The sequence below is a fragment of the Microcebus murinus genome, chromosome 6, assembly GCF_040939455.1.
Source record: "Microcebus murinus isolate Inina chromosome 6, M.murinus_Inina_mat1.0, whole genome shotgun sequence".
NCBI lineage: Eukaryota > Metazoa > Chordata > Mammalia > Primates > Cheirogaleidae > Microcebus > Microcebus murinus.
The window spans coordinates 109843929-109865386 of NC_134109.1; the positions used below are offsets into that span (position 1 = coordinate 109843929).

At 40.7% G+C, this 21458-nt stretch overlaps 1 protein-coding gene across 5 annotated transcripts in view; it reads right to left on the bottom strand.

The window, feature by feature from the left end:
- The window catches only part of SIN3A (SIN3 transcription regulator family member A), a 73695-nt gene that overhangs the window by 23756 nt on the left and 28481 nt on the right, over nucleotides 1-21458 (bottom strand). For 4 of the 5 annotated variants that reach the window (XM_012735410.2, XM_012735409.2, XM_076004562.1 and 1 more), the window contains 10 exons: nucleotides 18464-18570; nucleotides 17113-17395; nucleotides 15137-15388; nucleotides 13647-13799; nucleotides 13003-13161; nucleotides 10756-10845; nucleotides 7522-7640; nucleotides 6737-6947; nucleotides 6244-6360; nucleotides 2051-2289 (listed from right to left, as the gene is read on the bottom strand). In XM_012735410.2, the coding sequence (XP_012590864.1) occupies nucleotides 2051-2289; nucleotides 6244-6360; nucleotides 6737-6947; nucleotides 7522-7640; nucleotides 10756-10845; nucleotides 13003-13161; nucleotides 13647-13799; nucleotides 15137-15388; nucleotides 17113-17395; nucleotides 18464-18570 (1730 nt within the window). The remainder of the gene's footprint in view (nucleotides 1-2050; nucleotides 2290-6243; nucleotides 6361-6736; nucleotides 6948-7521; nucleotides 7641-10755; nucleotides 10846-13002; nucleotides 13162-13646; nucleotides 13800-15136; nucleotides 15389-17112; nucleotides 17396-18463; nucleotides 18571-21458) is intronic. The other variant, XM_012735416.2, reaches the window with a different exon arrangement.

Sequence of the window (21458 nt, forward strand, 5' to 3'; positions counted from 1 at the left end):
TCAGGGCTTACTCTGGGGAAGTAATTTATCCCAAAGTCAGAAATCTTACCTAGAACAGTTACTTCTCAAACAGTATTCCACAGAATACCCTTCAGATGTCAGTAAGTATTTCTTGAAAAAAAGGGTTCTCTTCCTTGGCCAGCAAAAACAAAGTTAAACAAGTTTCTTTGCAGGTCTTCCCAGAAGTTTACTATGCTAATGTAATGTAAATGTAAGGTTCAAGAGCAGAGAATTCACATAGTAATGTTTCTCTGAACACAGTCTGGAAATTCTGATCAGAACAACTGATTCTAATACTCCATAAGAGAATAGAGTAAAACCCAAAAATAGCACTAGAAGTGAAGGATAACCTATATCTCAAAGCCAGAAGTGAAATGCCACTGGCAAGAAGAGGAAACCAGGCCGGGCGTGGTGGCTCACGCCTGTAATCCTAGCACTTTGGGAGGCCGAGGCGGGCGGATTGCTCAAGGTCAGGAGTTCGAAACCAGCCTGAGCGAGACCCCGTCTCTACCAAAAATAGAAAGAAATTAATTGACGAACTAAAAATATATATACAAAAAATTAGCCGGGCATGGTGGTGCATGCCTGTAGTCCCAGCTACTCGGGAGGCTGAGGCAGTAGGATCGCTGAGCCCCGGAGATTGAGGTTGCTGTGAGCCAGGCTGACGCCACGGCACTCACTCTAGCCTGGGCAACAAAGTGAGACTCTGTCTCAAAAAAAAAAAAAAAAAAAAAAAAAAAAGAAGAGGAAACCATTAATCAGTGCCAGTTCTGTAGGGGAAGACTAGGGAGGAAAAACAAAATCTGGGCATTTGTGAACTATTTTTCACCAGGTGATACCAACAAACAACCTAGCTCTTAGCAAAGGATTCACGATGTTATCAAGAGCGATGGGGACTTGGAGGACACTGTGGCTCAGCCCAGTCTCTGGCCAACTACTTGACACCTGGCCTTAGGTGGGTACAACAGCCCCTTTATATCTAAGTCTGACATGAAGGCTTATTAGGAGAAAGAAGCAAGACATCCTTGGTAAAAATAAGCTAAATCTTTTTTTAATAATGAGCATGTATCATATTTTACAAAGAATGATTTTTCTTGTTAAAAAACAAAGATGGTAACAACAGTCAGCACTGAGTGATAGAAACATGGGTGGTTGTATTTTAAAATGCCTGCTTCAAACATACAGAGCACTCCACTGTGAACCTTCAGGGTTTGTTCTCTAATGTTGGTTACACAGAACCCCAACAAGAAGTTCCACTCTGCACCTGAATTCCAACAACCAGGGTTGGTGAGAAAGAAAGGTCTCATGGGACAACCAGATTGAAAATGAGAGGCTTATTTAATGGGACACTATACCTGCCATGAAATACACTAAAGCACAAAGGGGGTCGGGCGCTATGGCTCATGCCTGTAACCCTAGCACTCTGGGAGGCCGAAGCAGGAGGACTGCTTGAGCTCAGGAGTTCGAGACCAGCCTGACAAAGAGTGAGACCCTGTCTCTACCAAAAATAGAAATTAGCTAAACAACTAAAAATAAAAAAAATTAGCCAGGCATGGTGGCACATGCCTGTAGTCCCAGCTACCCGGGAGGCTGAGGCAGGAGTATAGCTTGAGCCCAGGAGTTCAAGACCAGCCTGAGCAAGAGCAAGACCCCATCTCTACTAAAAATAGAAATTAAGAAATTAGCTGGACAACTAAAAATATATAGAAAAAATTAGTCAGTCATGGTGGTACATGCCTATAGTCCCCAGCTACTCAGAAGTTTGAGACCAGCCTGAGCAAGACTGAGACCCAGTCTCTACTATAAATAGAAAGAAATTATTTGGCCACCTAATATATATAGAAAAAATTAGCCAGGCATGGTGTCACATGCCTGTAGTCCCAGCTATTTGGGAGGCCGAGGCAGTAGGATCGCTTGAGCCCAGGAGATTGAGGTTGCTGTGAGCTAGGCTGATGCCATGGCACTCACACTAGCCCAAGCAACAAAGAGAGACTCCGTCTCAAAAAAAAAAAAAAAAAAAAAAGCATAAAGGGCACATTTGCTCAGATACCTTTTAAGGACGATTGGAACGGCAATGGAGGGGTTCTTTCTCAGACCATCAATTATATCAGCTGCTTTGTCAGCATATATCCTCTGGAGTGCTTTTCGATGGATGACTTCTGATGTGCCCCCAAGGGTGTTGTCCAAACGAAATTTGGCTTGTTCCTCAGCAGACAAGCGGGAAAGTTTCTTCTGTATTGCTTCTAGAACCCGGATTGTTGCCAGATTGGTCTCTAAAACTACATCAAGCTAAAGAAGAAGACAAAGAAGGGTGTTTAGGACTCAAACCAGAATAGAGCAGTGGTCAAGAGAATAAGGTACGGAGTCAAACTCCCAGTATTTGAATCCTGGCTCTGCCATGCTGGCCATATAATGCTGTTTCCTAACCAGTAAAATAGGGATAGATAACAGCACCTGCTACTCTCATAAAGTTGTTTTCTGGATTAAATGATACCATCTACATACAGTGTTTAGCACAATGTTGGGCACATAAGAAACATATAATTAAGAAGGATAAGTGGTAGTTATTATCTCTATCACCACCATGACCACAGTGTGCTTTGCTTAGGACTGCTGATTCCAGACCAGATTGACCTAACAGGAGACAATTACCTTTCCTGAATTGCTAAGATCTGTTACAAACAATGAAAATCAAAATAATCCCAAAAAGACCACTTAAGATGACAAATCAGTCTTGAGAGTAAGTTTTTTTTTTGGCATAAGTTCTAATATTTAAATATACAATATCTAAATATTGAATAGCCTTGTTCCACATCTACAGTCATAAGAGCAGTGACGACCATTCCTTAAAAAACTCAATGCTGTATCTCTGGGTAAAAATTGAAATTCTTACTGAACTCCTGGCACTTATTTTGCAGCAGTGGCCTAGGCTGTCCTGGTTAAAGAAATGATTGGCCACCTTTGAGTCTAGTTTTTCTTAGGCTTAACACAAGATTCTCTAAATATGAAACAGAAACTGAAGTAAATGAGTAGTCTCAAAGGCCTACACCAAATGTTTGTATAAATTCTCCCTATGTTTTCTTGTTTTGTGATGGTAGTAGTCATTTTGTTAATATTTCTGGCCTAACTTCCCAGCCCTGTTATGATTGGATAGATCCATGTAACTAATTCTGGTAAATGAGTTGTGATGAGGTAAGTAGAAGTTATTACTTCTAGGCTGAAGCATGTAAGGGTGTGAGAGCCTTCTGAGCTTTCTTTTCCCTCTCATGACTAGCAATATTCATGATGGTGGCCTTCTCTCAGTGTGGGCCCCCAAATAATTCTGATGAGCAAAATCCCTATTAAACATCAATGCACATATAGAATGATCAAAAAATAAATCCTGTTTTTTCAAGTCACTGAGATTGGGGGGTTATCTGTACTATAGTACTACTGACCTATTTTGATTAAGGGACAGCCGCTTCAAACTAGCCCATCATATCAAATTCTAAGCACATGCTAAAGCACATGCATACACCATACTTCTTTCATGTTCATCTTTGTAATCACAGATAGGAAATAAGGATGTTGCCTCTTATTTGCGGACATGCTAATTGAGAGAATGCTAATTGAGAGAATAGGAACATCCTGTCAACAAGAGATGCCATATTTTATTTTATTTACTTTTTTCTTTGAGACAGAGTCTCGCTTTGTTGTCCAGGCTAGAGTGAGTGCCGTGGCGTCAGCCTAGCTCACAGCAACCTCAAACTCCTGGGCTCAAGCGATCCTTCTGCCTCAGCCTCCCGAGTAGCTGGAACTACAGGCATGCGCCACCATGCCCGGCTAATTTTTTCTATATATATCAGTTGGCCAATTAATTTCTTTCTATTTATAGTAGAGACGGGGTCTCGCTCTTGCTCAGGCTGGTTTTGAACTCCTGACTTTGAGCAATCCGCCCGCCTCGGCCTCCCAGAGAGCTAGGATTACAGGCATGAGCCACCACGCCCGGCCCTTTTTTTTTTTTTTTTTTTTTTTTTTTAAAGAGACCAGGTCTTGCTTAGTCACCCGGGCTTGTGTGCAATGGAGGAATCATAGCTCTCTGCTGCCTAGAATTCCTGGGCTCAAGTGATCTTCCTGCCTCAGCCGCTGAAGTAGCTGGGATTACAGGGGCCATCCACCACCCTCAGCCCAACCTCTGCTTTCTAAATCATCATCTTCTAACCTTACTAAACATAGGTAACAAAGAATTGCTTTCTTTAGCTTGATAAAACTCCCCATGAAGTTAACTTTTGTCATGACTTAGTTTAAACTCATAAAGTCTGGGGCAAAGATGGCCAACCACCTGCCAGTGACCAGGCAACATGTGGCTCTTTATTCAAAATACACTGGAATGCCGGGCGCTGTGGCTCACGCCTGTAATCCTAGCTCTTGGGAGGCCGAGGCGGGCGGATTGCTCAAGGTCAGGAGTTCAAAACCAGCCTGAGCAAGAGTGAGACCCCGTCTCTACTATAAACAGAAAGAAATTAATTGGCCAACTGATATATATATATATATAAAAATTAGCCGGGCATAGTGGCACATGCCTGTAGTCCCAGCTACTCGGGAGGCTGAGGCAGAAGGATCACTCAAGCCCAGGAGTTTGAGGTTGCTGTGAGCTAGGCTGACGCCATGGCACTCACTCTAGCCTGGACAACAAAGTGAGACTCTGCCTCAAAAAAAAAAAAAAAAAAAAAAAATACACTGGAAACAGGTGAAACAAGTGAGAAGAGAGAAAACTAGCAGTTAAATCAGTACAGGTTAAAAAAAAAAGCAAGGTATCTCCCATCTATATGAATAAACAGAGCCAGTTTATTTAATGTGATATAATAAATAGGACACATGTTATTTTACCTCTTTAGACACACTGAACTTCCCTTTTTGGTGATGACATAAGCGAACCAGATATCCAAACACACTGAGGATTTTAAGCTTTCAATGCTCTCCCCCTTCTGATATAGGGGCCCTCTACCAACTCATTCACTCCACTCTTCCCTTGTCAACTACTTTAAAATAAAATCCCTTCCAACTAAATCCAAACGCAAAAAAATAAAATAAAGTCCCTAATTTTACTTTCTTTCAAAAGCCAAATCAATAAGAGAAATATGAGAGAAGAATTCCAGTTCTCACAGCAGAGCTGGTTTGTGAATCATGTCAAGAATAATCTGCTGGCCGGGCGCGGTGGCTCATGCCTGTAATCCTAGCTCTTGGGAGGCCGAGGCGGGCGGATTGCTCAAGGTCAGGAGTTCAAAACCAGCCTGAGCAAGAGCGAGACCCCGTCTCTACTATAAATAGAAAGAAATTAATTGGCCAACTGATATATATATATAAAAATTAGCCGGGCATGGTGGCGCATGCCTGTAGTCCCAGCTACTCGGGAGGCTGAGGCAGAAGGATCGCTCGAGCCCAGGAGTTTGAGGTTGCTGTGAGCTAGGCTGACGCCACGGCACTCACTCTAGCCTGGACAACAAAGTGAGACTCTGTCTCAAAAAAAAAAAAAAAAAAAAGAATAATCTGCTAAGAGTAACAATATACACAGACCTTAAAATAAATCATTTAAAAACATCTTCAAGAAAGCCCTATAGGTTTTAGGATACTGATTTTCTATACCACATAAAACACAATAATCTTTAAAATGCCACTCAAAATCCAAATTAGTATTATTTAGTCATCAATGGACAATTTCAGTTAAAAGGGCTAACACAGCCTAAAAATGTCACATTTGCATAAAGCATGGTAAGTAACACAACAAACGTTTACCACAAAAGAATGTGAGCTTCTGGCTTTTCAGTCTTTTTTGCTTTTGAGACAGAGTCTTCGCTTTGTTGCCCAGGTTAGAGTGAGTGCCATGGTGTCAGCCTAGCTCACAGCAACCTCAAACTCCTGGCCTCAAGCAATCCTGCTGCCTCGGCCTCCCAAGTAGCTGGGACTACAGGCATGCGACACTATGCCCGGCTAATTTTTTCTATATATATTAGTTGGCCACTTAATTTCTTTCTATTTATAGTAGAGACGAGGTCTCGCTCTTGCTCAGGCTGTTTTCAAACTCCTGACCTCAAACAATCCGCCCGCCTCGGCCTCCCAGAGTGCTAGGATTACAGGCATGAGCCACCGCTCCCAGCCTAGCTTTTCAGTCTTAAAGAGCCAAACCTCAAACCCTGAAAAGATAGCCTTTCACTTAGAGAGAACTCCCATCTCCCAAACTTCCAATGACAAAGGAGCTCATACCTCAAAGCGTTCATCTTCACAACGATAAATATGTTCTTCATACTGAGTCTTCTTGGAACTGACAAAGGTAGAGTCCTCAGACCATGAAGGGAAGGAAACCCAGGTGTCATTTAAAACCTTTGGGTAGAAGGAGAGAGACTGAAACGAAAGCCTAAAAAAGCTTTCTGGTGACTGAACATTCTCAATAAAAAGACACAACTCTATGGGAGGGGAGAAACAGCTAATGTTATTTCACCTTTAGGAAGTTTACAAAATGATTATTAGAACATAAAAGGTTCCGAATACAAGTGGAAAACATTTTCTTTTTAAAAAAGATGGAGATATTCTTGATTTCATCATACATATATATAAATTCTCAATCTCTTTATTCTTCTTTTTTTGGTTATTTTGCCTTTTCTTATTTCCAGATCCCCACATTGCTTACTCAATCTCTAGTTCCACAGAAAGTTCAGGATGCAGGGCTGACCCTCACCCTTACTGGGCAAGGCCTTACCTCTTTACAGAGAGGTGTCCGTCCTGTACACTTGGGCTGCTGGTAACTCTTCGGAAGGGCTCGATAACTGGAGCCCAGTCGTTTACAAGAGGCGTAATCTATCTCCATTGCAATGCCCTCTGTAGCTCGTTCCTTTGGAAAAGTTTCCAGATGTACAGACTCTTTATATCCCAGAAAGTTTTTAAACCAATTAAACAATTCAGGGAATTTCCTGAAGAATCAAACCAAACACTAGTAAGCAATTAGAGACATGATGCAGTTATCCTGAGGTGTGACTACAACCATCTGCTTTGGGGTCAGAACTCCACTACCAGAGAAAAATTATTTCCTTCCCAAGAAGCACTGCTTCTGAGCATCTGGTTTCTCCTTTTCTTATAGAATACTCTCAGATCAATGAAAGTGGTAATGAAAGAGCTGCACCAGGCAATAACCAGCCATTCTTTTGATCAAGAATATTGCTTTAATGTTCATATAATTCTTAGGCTGTCAAATACATTCTAGATTCTAGAACCCTGGAAGAGTTTTGTCTCTATAAACATCCAGCACTAGCCAGAGGACGAAGAGACCACTAGTCTTGGCCATTAGTCAACAAATACCTCCGTGCCCTCTCTATTTTCTCACCTTTAGAGTTGGAATGAAAACTTCTCAGGACCCTTTTGACACCAACATTTGAGTTAACCATCCTACTTCAATTAAATTAACTCTGCCTATCATATACTCTCACAGATCAAGTATTACCTGCCCTCCATAGCATGCATCAGGGCTGAGCCCCTAACTTCACTTACCCCAGGAAAGGAGAGACTAGTTGCACAAGCTCAGCCCGAGAGATCACCTCCTGGTTAAAAATAATAAGACAGCGCAGAAAATTTTCATATGCCTCTGTGCTCCGAAGAGCCTTTCGGACCTTTGGAGACAGCCAGAAGAAAAAAGGTTAAGTGGGGAATTGAGATCTAGGATTTTTTTTTTTTTTTTTTTAATTTTATTTTTTTTTTGAGACAGAGTCTCACTTTGTTGCCCAGGCTAGAGTGAGTGCCGTGGCGTCAGCCTAGCTCACAGCAACCTCAGACTCCTGGGCTCGAGTGATCCTGCTGCCTCAGCCTCCCGGGTAGCTGGGACTACAGGCATGCGTCACCATGCCCGGCTAATTTTTTATATATATATCAGTTGGCCAATTAATTTCTTTCTATTTATAGTAGAGACGGGGTCTCGCTCTTGCTCAGGCTGGTTTTGAACTCCTGACCTTGAGCAATCCGCCCGCCTCGGCCTCCCAAGAGCTAGGATTACAGGCGTGAGCCACAGCGCCCGGCCTAGGATTTTTTTAAATTGGGGAAATTTGAACAGATATTTGATGACAATAAGGAATCAATGTTAGTTATCTTACATGTCATAATTATTGTGTTTGAAAAAAGGAATCATTTTAAAAAGGAACTTACTAAAATATTTATGGATGAAATATCTGGGATTTGTCTCCAAATTATCTGGGATGGGTGAGAGTACATATGAAATGAGTACACTGGGTAGGATCTGGGAATTGCTGAAGCTGGATAGTAGGAACGTCAGGGACCGTTTTATTATTCTTAGTTTTGTATATATTCAAAATTCTCCACAATAAAAATTTAAGAAGTGAGACCCTGGAATATGCCTTCTTATATGCTTGATTCTCTAGACCATATCAGAGTTACACAAGCTTTTGTTGTCTCTCTCTTTTTTTTTTTTTTTTTTTTGAGACAGAGTCTCACTTTGTTGTCCAGGCTAGAGTGAGTGCCGTGGCGTCAGCCTAGCTCACAGCAACCTCAAACTCCTGGGCTCGAGTGATCCTTCTGCCTCAGCCTCCCGAGTAGCTGGGACTACAGGCATGTGCCACTATGCCCGGCTAATTTTTTATATATATATCAGTTGGCCAATTAGTTTCTTTCTGTTTATAGTAGAGACGGGGTCTCGCTCTTGCTCAGGCTGGTTTTGAACTCCTGACCTTGAGCAATCCGCCCGCCTCGGCCTCCCAAGAGCTAGGATTACAGGCGTGAGCCACAGCGCCCGGCCTTGTTGTCTCTCTTAACAGAAGTTTACAGCAAGAATCTTTGCAACACTGTTTCAAATTCTGATAATCTTGAATAATGACCTTTTAAAGTAAAGTACTTCTGCCCTCTTACCTGAACCTTTTCCTTCCTCTATTTACAATATTGAGCATTTTAATGTCCAAAAACCTAAAATGTTCAATGGCATAGACAAAGTAAAACTAACCTGGCTAGATGACCAATGTAGTTTCAATTCCAAAAGTAAATATTTAGCACTGTGGTCCTTTGGTGTGGCTGCAGACCATTACCACACCAAATGGCTTATCAACAACCCCTGTTCTCGACTTCTGTATGCTTTTAAACTGTCCATTAGACACTATAGAGAATATGGACTTTTAAAGCTAAACATGAAAGAGTACTTTACCTTTGATACTCTTGTACCCTATTTAATTTTTATTCGTTTTTGGAGAAACACTAGAAGTTTAATGAACCCTATATGTACTCACCAAACCTCGATGATCAATATATAAATTTTATTTCATCTATAACCATTTCTCCACCACTGAATTCAAAGTAAATTCTAGACATTCCATCTATACATAATACTTCAGTATGTATCACTAAGAAAAAGTACTCCTAAAAATACCATTCCTCTTAAAAATTACCTTATTTTCAAAAGATTCCTTAATAGCATTTAATATTAAGTCTATGCACAAATTTGAATTATCTAATAAATGTCTTTCAAAATTAATTTCAGAATCCAAAGTCTGCATTTCACATTCGGCTTATATCTCTCTTAATTCTTATTTAATCTGTAACAGTTACCCCTCCTCATCCTTTTCTCGCCATTTATTGGTTGTGACCTGGACTTCTACATTTGCCTAAAAGTACCAAGTGCCCAAGGAGCCTGCAGAAATGGTTTGAGTCAGAGCCTCTTTTACAGAAGAGCTCACGAAGGCACAGGAGACAGAAAGGGATCACAAAGTACCAATCATGGAGATGTTAAATCATTTGCCCTCCTCCAAAACACCAGACTTGCAAGACAGAGTAAATCACCACATATCAATCTAGGGTGGTTCCTGCCAGCAAAAAGCTCAACAGCTGCAACTACCTGATGAAAGCTGCTTGCTAATCACCAACTAGACTCCAAGAAGGAAGTCAGACACAAGAGGAGAGCCAAACTAAGGCACCCACACACCATTTACACCAGTAATCTCAGCTCTCAGCAGCTCAGTAGAATCACCTGGGGAGCTTTGACAACATACAATTAAATCAGAATTCCCATGAACCCTATACCTGCATACCACAAATAAGTATCGCCAACAATTACAAGATTACAACTCATCTTAAGTCCTCAACAATTGATGCAGGCACCTATATTCTCCACTGTAGAGACCTGGACATACAACAGGGAGCCCCAAACATCTTTTGTGAGGAACATGATGCATTTTCTAAAAAAGCTGCCTTTTGGCTCAGTGAGGTGGCTCATGCCTATAACCCTAGCACTCTGGAAGGCTGAAGTGGGAGGATTGCTTGAGCTCTGGAGTTTGAGACCAACCTGAGCAAGAGCGAGACCCCATCTCTACAAAAAATAGAAAAATTAGCCAGCACAGAGGTACACACCTATGGTCCCAGCTACTAAGGAGACTGAGAGGTAGGAGGATCGCTTGAGCCTAGGAGTCTGAGGTTGCAATGAGCAACGATGCTACTACTGCACTCTAGCCCTGACAACAGAGAAAGACTCTGTCTCAAAAAATAAAAACACAAAAACTGGCTTCTGCCACAAACTACTTTACAAAAACAAAGCAGACAATGCTACCAATTCCCTAGCTTACCCTAACAGTGCTACTAGCAGACTGAAAGGACGTCCAACTTGGAAACTATGTTAAAAAATATAAAGTCTTACTCAGCTTGATGCCTTTAAAACAAAATCTTCTTGGGGATGGGGTGGTTTTCTTTTGGCATTAATAGCCAGTATCAAATCTAACTCATCCATTTACTTACCTTATCAAAAAATAATGATTCGGTTCCTACACCATGCTTGCTGGCATCTGCCATAGAAGAATCCTTTAGGCTGAGCAGTTTTGGTTTCTTCTGCAAAGAAGGAAAAATACAAACATGTGAGATTCAAAAAGTCGATTTCTCTTTTTGTCTGTGTTTAATGGTTTCATCATGGAAACCAATGATTAATAATTTAAAACAAATGAGAGAATTCAAGTCACTAACTCACTTTACACCCTCAATGATTTCTACTCCTCTTCTCTATTTCAGTTTGCCTGTCAGTTTTCTTTCTCCACCAGAGGTTCACAGTTCATTCTATTCCCTAAATGTTCTCTCCAGAAATGAATCACAGCATTAACTGTGACAATATTGGTATTAATATCCTTACTTTTTCCAGAGGCCAAAAGTAACTTTATTTGGAATCTAATACCACTGCCTTGTTTCCTACCTGTTGAGGGAGAAGAGGATGTTTGTAAAGAGAGCTGGCACACATTGCCTGGAGTGGACAAAATCGATCTTTAACCTTTAATAATATTTCAATTAAAAAATTCATGAAAAAAGCAGTTTATTTTCCTAATAGAAGAAATAACTATCTTGTGGGCAATATCCACTCAGACTAATTTAATATTGTTCTTTTAAAGAGAATGAATAGGTTATGATATAACTCTGTCAGGCAAGAATTTACTTTAAAAAATCCCCACCTCTCACTATCTGTGAAGAAATGCACAAACTGTGTGAGAAGCAGTAATTTTACCTTGGCCATTTCAGAGTATACTTTCTTAGGAGCCATAGCCTCTGCTTACACTGCCTAAGAGAAAGTAGGTGGAGACTTGTAAGCCCCGAATATATTGTTTCCACCTGTGGGTAACTAAGTGTGGGAGGAGACAAATCCAAGAATGTAGCATATCTAAGCTGATTCTTGCTACCTCTTACTATTAGAAATACCACTAACTTTGGTTATTCTTTAATTAAATTCTGCAGACACATCTGTATTAGATATAGACACATTCCATATTACATACTGCTTTAGAATTCACTAAAGAATTCAACATTCAATACATACAACTAGCCCTCTCCCTCTCACAGATAAACTACAGCTAAGAAAGGAGCAAGCTTAGCTTTCTATAGGCATACCATCCATCAGTGTTTACTACAACAAAAAACATCATGTGATGGGTTACTGACAGGAGTTTAAGACTTCCCTCGGCTACAGCCCAAAGGTCCTGCCTTGGAGATTAAGATGATATAGATAAGATCTGGCAAACCTGGCCGGGCACAGTGCCAGCACTTTGGGAGGCCAAGGCAGGAGGATTGCTTGGAACCCAAGAGTTCGAGGTTACTGTGAGCTATGATCACACCACTGCACTCCAGCTTGGGTGACAGAGTGAGACCTTGTCTCTTACAAAAAAAAAAGAGAGAAAGGGAGAGCGAGCTCTGGCAACCCAACAAAGAGCCTTGAGTAGGACAGGCCTCTAGACCAAAGAGATCTCACAAAGCACATGAACTTTACTTCCAAGATGACCTTAGAGACCATGCATTTATTTCTGAAACAATTATCAAGCTCAAGAATCTTCTTTGAATTGTTCCCAACACACAGAACTGACAGATACTCAAAGTGATGGATATCTCAAATACCATGACTTGATCATGACACATTCTATGTATGTAACAAAATATCACATACCCTATAGATACATAAATTATGTATCAATAAAAATTTTCTAAAATATATTTTAGCCATAAAAGTGGGTATTCGTGGTAATATTTTGGTTTTAATCTAAGTTTAAACAAATTGTGTAACTGAGTATACAACTGGAATGTGTATTTGGCCCTTTATAAATAATTTATGTTTTGGGAAGTTAAAAAAAAAGAATATTCTTTCTTAGCACAAAGCATGTTTAAAGCATCAAATCAGAAGAAGGGAAAAAAATATTTAAGTCTTGGAAACCCTTGGCAACAAACAAAAAAATGAGACTACAGCTCATAGCAAACAGAGATAATACAAGAAAAAACAATAAGAACTGAAAAAAACACAGTAGGCCAAGTAATTAGTGTTATTCTAACATTCTTTTGTAAAGCCAGATAAGAAAGCTTTGCATTGAGTTTCTCTGACAAACAGCAACTTGCTCCAAATGAATATCCAGGATCCAACTCCCAACACGCTTAAGATAACATGTGACCACCCCTGGAGTAGTTGTCCACTAGAATTGCTAGTGAAAATCAAAATGAGCAGTCACTGCCCATTCTTACCTTCACTGGAGGGGTGGCTCCTGGTCCAGAGTGCCTGCGGACCTGGCAGCCATTCTGGCTGGGTCTCTGCGGCTTGTTGTTCAGCTGGGGCTTCTTCACAGTGCCCCCATGGTCGTTTCTCACAGAATCAACCTTCTCAGCAGTTGTTTTGCTTAAAAGCTGATTAAGACATATGAAAGAGATAAACGTTCCTATCAAAGCAAGTAAATACCATCTAAGTTCTCTTTTTGGTTTTTTTGGAGACAGAGTCTCCCTCTGTTACCCGGGCTACAGTGCTGTGGTGTCAGCCTAGCTCACAGCAACCTCAAACTCCTGAGCTCAAGCGATCCTTCTGTATCAGCCTCCTGAGTAGCTGTGACTACAGGCATGCGCCACCACACCCAGCTAATTTTTTCTATATATTTTTAGTTGGCCAATTAATTTCTTTCTATTTTTAGTAGAGATGGGGTCTCGCTCTTGCTCAGGCTGGTCTTGAACTCCTGAGCTCAAACGATCCGCCCGCCTCGCCTCGGCCTCCCGGAGTGCTAGGATTATAGGGGTGAGCCACTGCGCCCGGCTGTAAGTTCTCTTCTGATTGTAACTTTCCAAATTTATCTAAGAAGATAATCCTAAATAGTGTAATTCTTCTTCTAAATAAAACTTACCACAGAGCTGTTGGCATCCGGTAGGAACTGTCCAAATTCTGACAACAGATCTTCCTGGTTTTTAAAGAGACGAGCCACCTGGGCATATACCTCCTGCTCAGTCAATGCTGGAGTGTAGTTTCCTCCAGCTTCCTTAGCATTTCTCTGTTCTTTCTGAAGAATTGTAAAGAGGAAGAGATCATATTAGAGGGCTACTCTTTTGAATCACTCACCATTGCACTTTCTGGAATATCTGATGGAAGCACTATTATCTACTTAGGCTGTACTTAAGAAAGTCTATGTTCTTAGCATCTGTTTTGACTGCAGACTTTTAAGTTGAGAAAGGAGATGATGATGGATGGTAATTAATTACTTTCAATACCAGGGCAGTAAATGTGAATGCCCAGGGAACCACCAACAACTGATAAACACTATAGAAATTTCTCCATCTTCCACTGTAGATTAACTAAACTACACAAATCATCCTCTAAACTTCCCTGATAAAACAGCCATTCATGTCACAGGGCAATGACTTTAAAAATCCTGACTGGGGCCAGGCACAATGGCTCACACCTATGATCCTAGCACTTTGGGAGGCTGAGGGGAAGGATTGTTGAGACCAGAAGTAAGAGACCAACCTGCGCAAGAGCAAGACTCTGTCTCTACCACAAAAAGAAAAACCAGCCAAGTGTGGTGGAGTGAACACATAGTCCCAGCTACTCGGGAGGTTGAGGCAGGAAGATCACTTGAGCTCAGGAGTTTGAGACTGCAGTGAGCTATGATGACACCACTACATTCTAGCCTGGGAAACAGAGTGAGACTCTGTCTCAAAAAATTTTTAAAAATTAGGCTGGGCGCAGTGGCTCACGTCGGTAATCCTAACACTCTGGGAGGCTGAGGCGGGTAGATCGTTTGAGCTCAGGAGTTTGAGACCAGCCTGAGCAAGAGCAAGATCTTGTCTCTACTAAAATTAGAAATAAATTATTTTACCAAGGATATGTGAAAAAAGAAAGAAAGAGAGAGAGAGAAAGAAAGAGAAAGAAAGAAAGAAAGAAAGAAAGAAAGAAAGAAAGAAAGAAAGAAAGAAAGAAAGAAAGAAAGAAAGAAATAAATAAATAAATAAATAAATTAATTGGCCAGCTAAAAATATATAGAAAAAATTAGCCAGGCATGGTGGTGCATGCCTGTAGTCACAGCTACTCAGGAGGCTGAGGCAGGAGGATCACTTGAGCCCAGGAGTTTGAGGTTGCTGTGAGCTAGGCTGACACCACGGCACTCTAGCCCGGGCAACAGAGTGAGACTCTGTCTCAAAAAAAAAAATCCTAACTGTATGCTATAGGGCAATCAAGTCAGACAAATAAAACTAGCCTTATAAACACACATCATAGTTTATAACTGGTTAATTTCCAGTAAGAATTAATGGATACAGTAATGGTTACTCAAGTTCTTCTTAGATTAGATGGCCTCAGAGGGTGGACTGGTTAAGACAAGCTGAAGTGGCAACCTCTTACCTGGTATGTGTGCAAAATCTCCAGGAACGCCTTGTAGATGTCTGGTTGGCCCTGGAATCTGTTCTTGATCTTATTAACATAGTTGATGGCATGATTAAACTCCACGGGCTGATTGTTCTGCAAGGATGGGGCCGTTCCCAATGAGATTGTCACTGGTGTGTGAGGCTGGACCGGTGGAGAACGTGGGGATGCATATGGTGGGAGTGGGGGAGTCTGCTGACTGGCTGGAGTATGTGCTTGTAGTTGGGAAGGCTAAAAAGAAAAAAGTCTTTATTCTCCTCAGGAGCACAGAGGGTTTGACACAGGGAAAGTAAGTTCAAACTAAAGAGAAACAAGGTGTCTGATCAATTTATCTCCTTTACTTATTCACTAAGGCCAGGCTATTTTAGCCCAACTCAAATAATGCTGGGCAGGGGTAGGAGTTATACATGGTTCACACATTCTTAATAGCTCAGTCTCAGATTTTCTACATAAAACTTTAAAACTGGAGCCATCCCCAATTATAGGGAATTTTTCATATGCAATTTTTAAGCTCACTAGCTCAACAGGTACAGATAGGGGAAAAAACTCATTCTATACAGATCTGTAATGTGAAAAAAACAGCATCTCAATTGTTACAGTAAATCCATATGAAAAAGTCTTTGAGGCTAGCTCTGTCCAATAGAACTCTCTGAGATGACCTAAATGCTTTTTATTTGTACTGCCCTATACAATAGCCACTAGCCATTTGTGGCTACTGAGCACTTGAAATGTAGCTAATACAATTGAAAAACAATTTAACTAGTCATACATGGCTAGTGACTACTGTATCAGACAGTGTAGTTCTAGACCAAGTACACCCCATCAGCAACAGTAGGATCTTGTGCTTGGCTTGCTATGACCTAACCTAGTAAATGGAATAACTTTTATAAAACGATGACCTTGGAGGCAGTAGCATAATTGGACCATGGTAAAATAACCATTGCTGCCTGTGCTGTCAAAGTACTACTATACAAAAAAAGTTACCACCTATTTGGATGTTCATGGGTATAATAAGCAGAAACTGGGGACAAAAAAGTGCTTGGAGCCGGGCGCGGTGGCTCACGCCTGTAATCCTAGCTCTCTGGGAGGCTAAGGCGGGCGGATTGCTCAAGGTCAGGAGTTCGAGACCAGCCTGAGCAAGAGCGAGACCCCGTCTCTACTATAAATAGAAAGAAATTAATTGGCCAAATAATATATAAAGAAAAAATTAGGCCGGGCGCTTTGGCTCACGCCTGTAATCCTAGCTCTTGGGAGGCCGAGGCGGGCGGATTGCTCAAGGTCAGGATTTCAAAACCAGCCTGAGCAAGAGCGAGACCCCGTCTCTACTATAAATAGAAAGAAATTAATTGGCCAACTGATATATATATAAAAAATTAGCCGGGCATGGTGGCGCATGCCTGTAGTCCCAGCTACTCGGGAGGCTGAGGCAGAAGGATCACTCAAGCCCAGGAGTTTGAGGTTGCTGTGAGCTAGGCTGACGCCACGGCACTCACTCTAGCCTGGACAACAAAGTGAGACTCTGTCGCAAAAAAAAAAAAAAAAAAAAAAAAAAAAGAAAAAATTAGCAGGGCATGGTGGCGCATGCCTGTAGTCCCAGCTACTCGGGAGGCTGAGGCAGCAGGATTGCTTGAGCCCAGGAGTTTGAGGTTGCTGTGAGCTAGGCTGACACCACGGCACTCACTCTAGCCTGAGCAACAAAGTGAGACTCTGTCTCAAAAAAAAAAAAAAAAAAAAAAAGTGCTTGGAGTTTATTGATGTATTGATTTAAATAGATATCTAAATATATGGTATGTAAATGTGAACCACATTATTATAGTGATATGACTACTGCATCTCCTCTGATGAAATCTTTATAACTTGTGTCTCTATTTAAGACTTACATAAAGGGGACATGTCAAAGGAGGGTGTCTTCTGGGGATGCATTTCACATGATGGAATATTTTCCAAGTGCTCACCTTACTGACTTTGGCAGGTGGGGCCTGAGGAGCTGGCTGGGCAGGAGCTGGGGCTGATTGGGCTGAAGGCTGGGAAGGATGTTGCGGTGCTGGTTGAGGCTGGGGCTGGATGCCGTGGGTGGGGATCTGATGAACTTGGCCAGGAGTTGTCACATTCACCATGTCATTAGTCTGCACCTCAATTTTGTAGCCAGGGGGCAAGAATGTGTTAAAGCCCATTATCAAGTCAGGATGGCCTTTGAACAGCTGGGACACACGACTAATCACTCCTGGAGTATCAATGCTGATAAAAAACAAAAAGAAAAATGATGGATCGGAAGCTCAACTAACATCCTAGAAAGAAAGCAATTCACTTTCCACTGGGTTTTCTCTACACAGGATATAAATCAACTTGCATATTATGAAATTAACAATATATAAAGATCTCTGAAATTCCACAGCAATTTAGCTTTAGATCTAAAGAGGCTTGGTCACAGTTTTGAACAGAATATACATTCATTGTAACAATCAAGCAGATACTCAGGTAATAAATACAAAGCTATAAACCCCAAACAAGACCTAACCTTCAATACACCAGTATAAACCACTTACTGAGTATGTGTCTATATTGTTCAGATGAGTTATTCTTTTTTGACAGTGAACCATGCCAGAACATCAGGGCATCTTAAACCAATTCAAAAATCAAATAGCCGGCCGGGTGTGGTGGCTCACGCCTGTAATCCTAGCACTCTGGGAGGACGAGGTGGGCAGATTGCTCGAGGTCAGGAGTTCGAAACCAGCCTGAGCAAGAGCGAGACCCCGTCTCTACTAAAAAATAGAAAGAAATTAATTGACCAACCAAAAATATACATACAAAAATTAGCCAGGCATGGTGGCGCATGCCTGTAGTCCCAGCTACTCGGGAGGCTGAGGCAGAAGAATTGCTTGAGGCCAGGAGATTGAGGTTGCTGTGAGCTAGGCTGATGCCACGGCACTCACTCTAGCCTGAGCAACAAAGTGAGACTCTGTCTCAAAAAAAAAAAAAAAAAAAAAAAAAAAAGAAAGAAAGAAAGAAAGAAAGAAAGAAAGAAAGAAAGAAAGAAATCAAATAGCCTAAGTCATTACTAGTGCTACTTCCCTAGCTGAGATGAAGCACTAGGAAAAATTTTAGTCAAGAAAAATTTACCAATAGAGAGAAAACAAAAGTATAATGGCTGTAATTTCCACCAATAAAGCAAAAATAAAGGGATGATACTGACAGTTCAACCCTCAGAAGGGGGTATCACTTATCTTTCAGCACGTAAGAATAAGCTGTATCTTCCTACTTTCAAAATTAATGCACAAAGCTTGAGTACAACCACACATCTTTTACCTCTGAGATTTAAATTCCTTCATGATGTCAAGGAAATCATTGTAGACCTGAGGCTGACTACCAAACTGCAGCTTCACCTGGTCAAGATAGGACAGCGCATCTTCCACCTGAGGCAGGGATAAATCTCAAAGTTATAAAAAGAAAATAAACCAACAATTATTTTTAAAAAAGTGATTTATGCCTAAACAAACTTAACATAGTAAATGAAATAGATAAAAAATGTTGAAAGTTAGTATGGATGCCAATATTAAAACTCAAGCTTAAAATAAAAATGAACTCATAAAAGAAATAGCCTTGCCTTGGATGATTTTCGACAGAATGAACAGTAAAGAATAATCACATTAAAATATCATTCATTTATTCATTTCACAGGTATGAAGCCACTAAGCTACAACATACCAGGCCCAGTGTAGGTACTAAGGACAAATAATTCACAGCCCCTACTCTACAGAAGTTTGTTCACATCTAGTTGGGAATCATAACACAGTCCAAATGCCTAGAGAGGACATCGAAAACAGTGAGGCTGCCCAAGGAGGTGAAAGATAACCTCATACCTAAGGATAGGTACAAGTTAGCACAAGTGAAGACCAGTGAAGAAAATAAGAGGAAGCAGCATGGGCAAAATCCCAGACAGGACACCATATGGCACATCTGGAAATCTGAAAACTGTTTAGTTTGGCTGGAGGATTTGTGATGAAGAAGAATATTGGAAAGAATAGTAAACAAGAGATATGACAGGAAAAGAGGCAGGATCTAGATCCTAAAAGGACTTGCAAATCTCTTTAAAAAGCAATTTAGATTTTTATCATCTGCATTTTCATTTACTCAATTTTCATTTACTACAGTGTTGAGAAAAAACTGGCACAGGGTAGGATAGATTGAAAGACCAGTTACGTTATAGGGATAACTGGATAACTCATGTGAGAACAGTGATTTGAATTACAGTACAAAAGAACAAGAAAACTGCATATAGACTAAAAGGCTTTTTAGCAGGTAGAAGTGACAGGATTCTGGGATTGAGTGAATATAGTAGATAAGGGAGAGCTAGCATTCCAAAGTGATCCACCACAAAGAGGAAAAGGTTTGAAGGACTAAAAAGTTGAGTCTGATTTAGGACAATTTAATTTCTGGTTACTCAGGAGACATCCAAGGGAAATACCCCCTAGGTGTTTCCTATACACTCTGGGATATTTTAAATTACATAAAAAATCAAGTTTCATAAAGTTTCAGAAATATACACCTAATGTGATATAAGCCATACTCTTTTACTATATTATGAAATGAAACATTTATGTTCAAATAAACCATTAAATGGTGCTATGGTCTGAATATATTCCCCCAAATTCATAATATGTTAAAACTTAATTGTCGATGTGGTAGTATTATTAAGAAGGAGGTCATTAAGGCATGCCAGTGGAACCTTCATGAATGGGGTTAGTGGCCTTATAAGGGAACTGGAGGGAACTAACACTGTGGTCCCTTTTGCCTTTCTGCCTTCCACCATGTGAGGACGTAGAGGTCAAGGTGTCATTTGGAAGCAGTGATCAGGCCCTCACCAGACACTGAAACTCCCAGTGCCTTGATCTTGGATTTCTCAGCCTCCATAACTGTGGGGAATAAATTTCTATTATTTATAAATGACCCACTCTCAGGTTATTTTGTTATAGTAGCACTAATGAACTGTGACAGATGGTATTTACAGAGTTATCCAAACTTCCATTATGGCCATGGTTGATCAGACATTTTCAGTATTTTTTTTTTTTTGAGACAGAGTCTCACTTTGTTGCCCAGGCTAGAGTGAGTGCCGTGGCATCAGCCTAGCTCACAGCAACCTCAATCTCCTGGCCTCAAGCAATCCTGCTGCCTCAGCCGCTCAAGTAGCTGGGACAACAGGCATGCGCCACCATGCCCGGCTAATTTTTCCTATATATATTAGTTGGCCAAGTAATTTCTTTCTATTTATAGTAGAGACGAGGTAACGCTCTTGCTCAGTCTGGTTTTGAACTCCTGACCTCGAGTGATCCGCCTGCCTCGGCCTCCCAGAGTGCTAGGATTACAGGCGTGAGCCACCGCGTCCGGCCACTTTTTCAGTATTAATAGAGTACAGACCATGTACTTGATTAATAACCACTTGTTTGATGGTTGGCTTTCCTATAATTTAAAAATAACATGACAATTTCTGTTGAAATTCCATGGCTTATTAATTCATATTCCCAACTTTCCAAACTGATATGTGTTTCATTAATGACCAAGCTGACAAACTCATTAAGTTTGCAAAAGGAACAAAGACCTTGGAAGATACTTAAGAACAGCATTTATCATCACACGACAAAAGATGAGTTATCAAAAATAAACAAACATAATATGGTATAATATAACTATCATGGAGAGAGAAAAAAGTACTGAAATCAAAAAGAAAGAAATTTTTTGTGATGTATATATATTCAGAAGAAAACAGTAATGAAACTCATAGTGAGCCACGGTTTAAAAATTAGTTATAAAAATAATGCTATGCTTTACAAAGTCTACATGATACCCACATTATGAATGAGACATCTGTATGTAAGAATGAGGAAATTCTTCCATTACCTAAACTATAGTCCAACTCTTGATAAAAAGCAACTCTAAAAACAAAACAAAAACAAACAAAAAAAAAAAAACCAGGCACACAGGGGCTCACGTCTGTAATTCCAGCACTTTGAGAGGCAGAGGCGGGAGAATCACTTGAGGACAGAAGTTTGAGACTAGCCTGGGCAAAACAGTGAAACCCTATCTCTGCAAAAAAAAAAAAAAAAAAAAAAAAAATTTAAATTAGCCAGCTATGATGGTGTGCACCTGTAGTCCTTAGCTACTTGGTAGGCTGAGGCAGGATTTCAATGTTACAATGAGCTATAACTGCGCCACTATACTACAGCCTGGATGACAGAGTGAGACCCTGTCTCTAAAAAAGTTTAAATAGTCTGGGCACGGTGGCTCACGCCTGTCATCCTAGCAC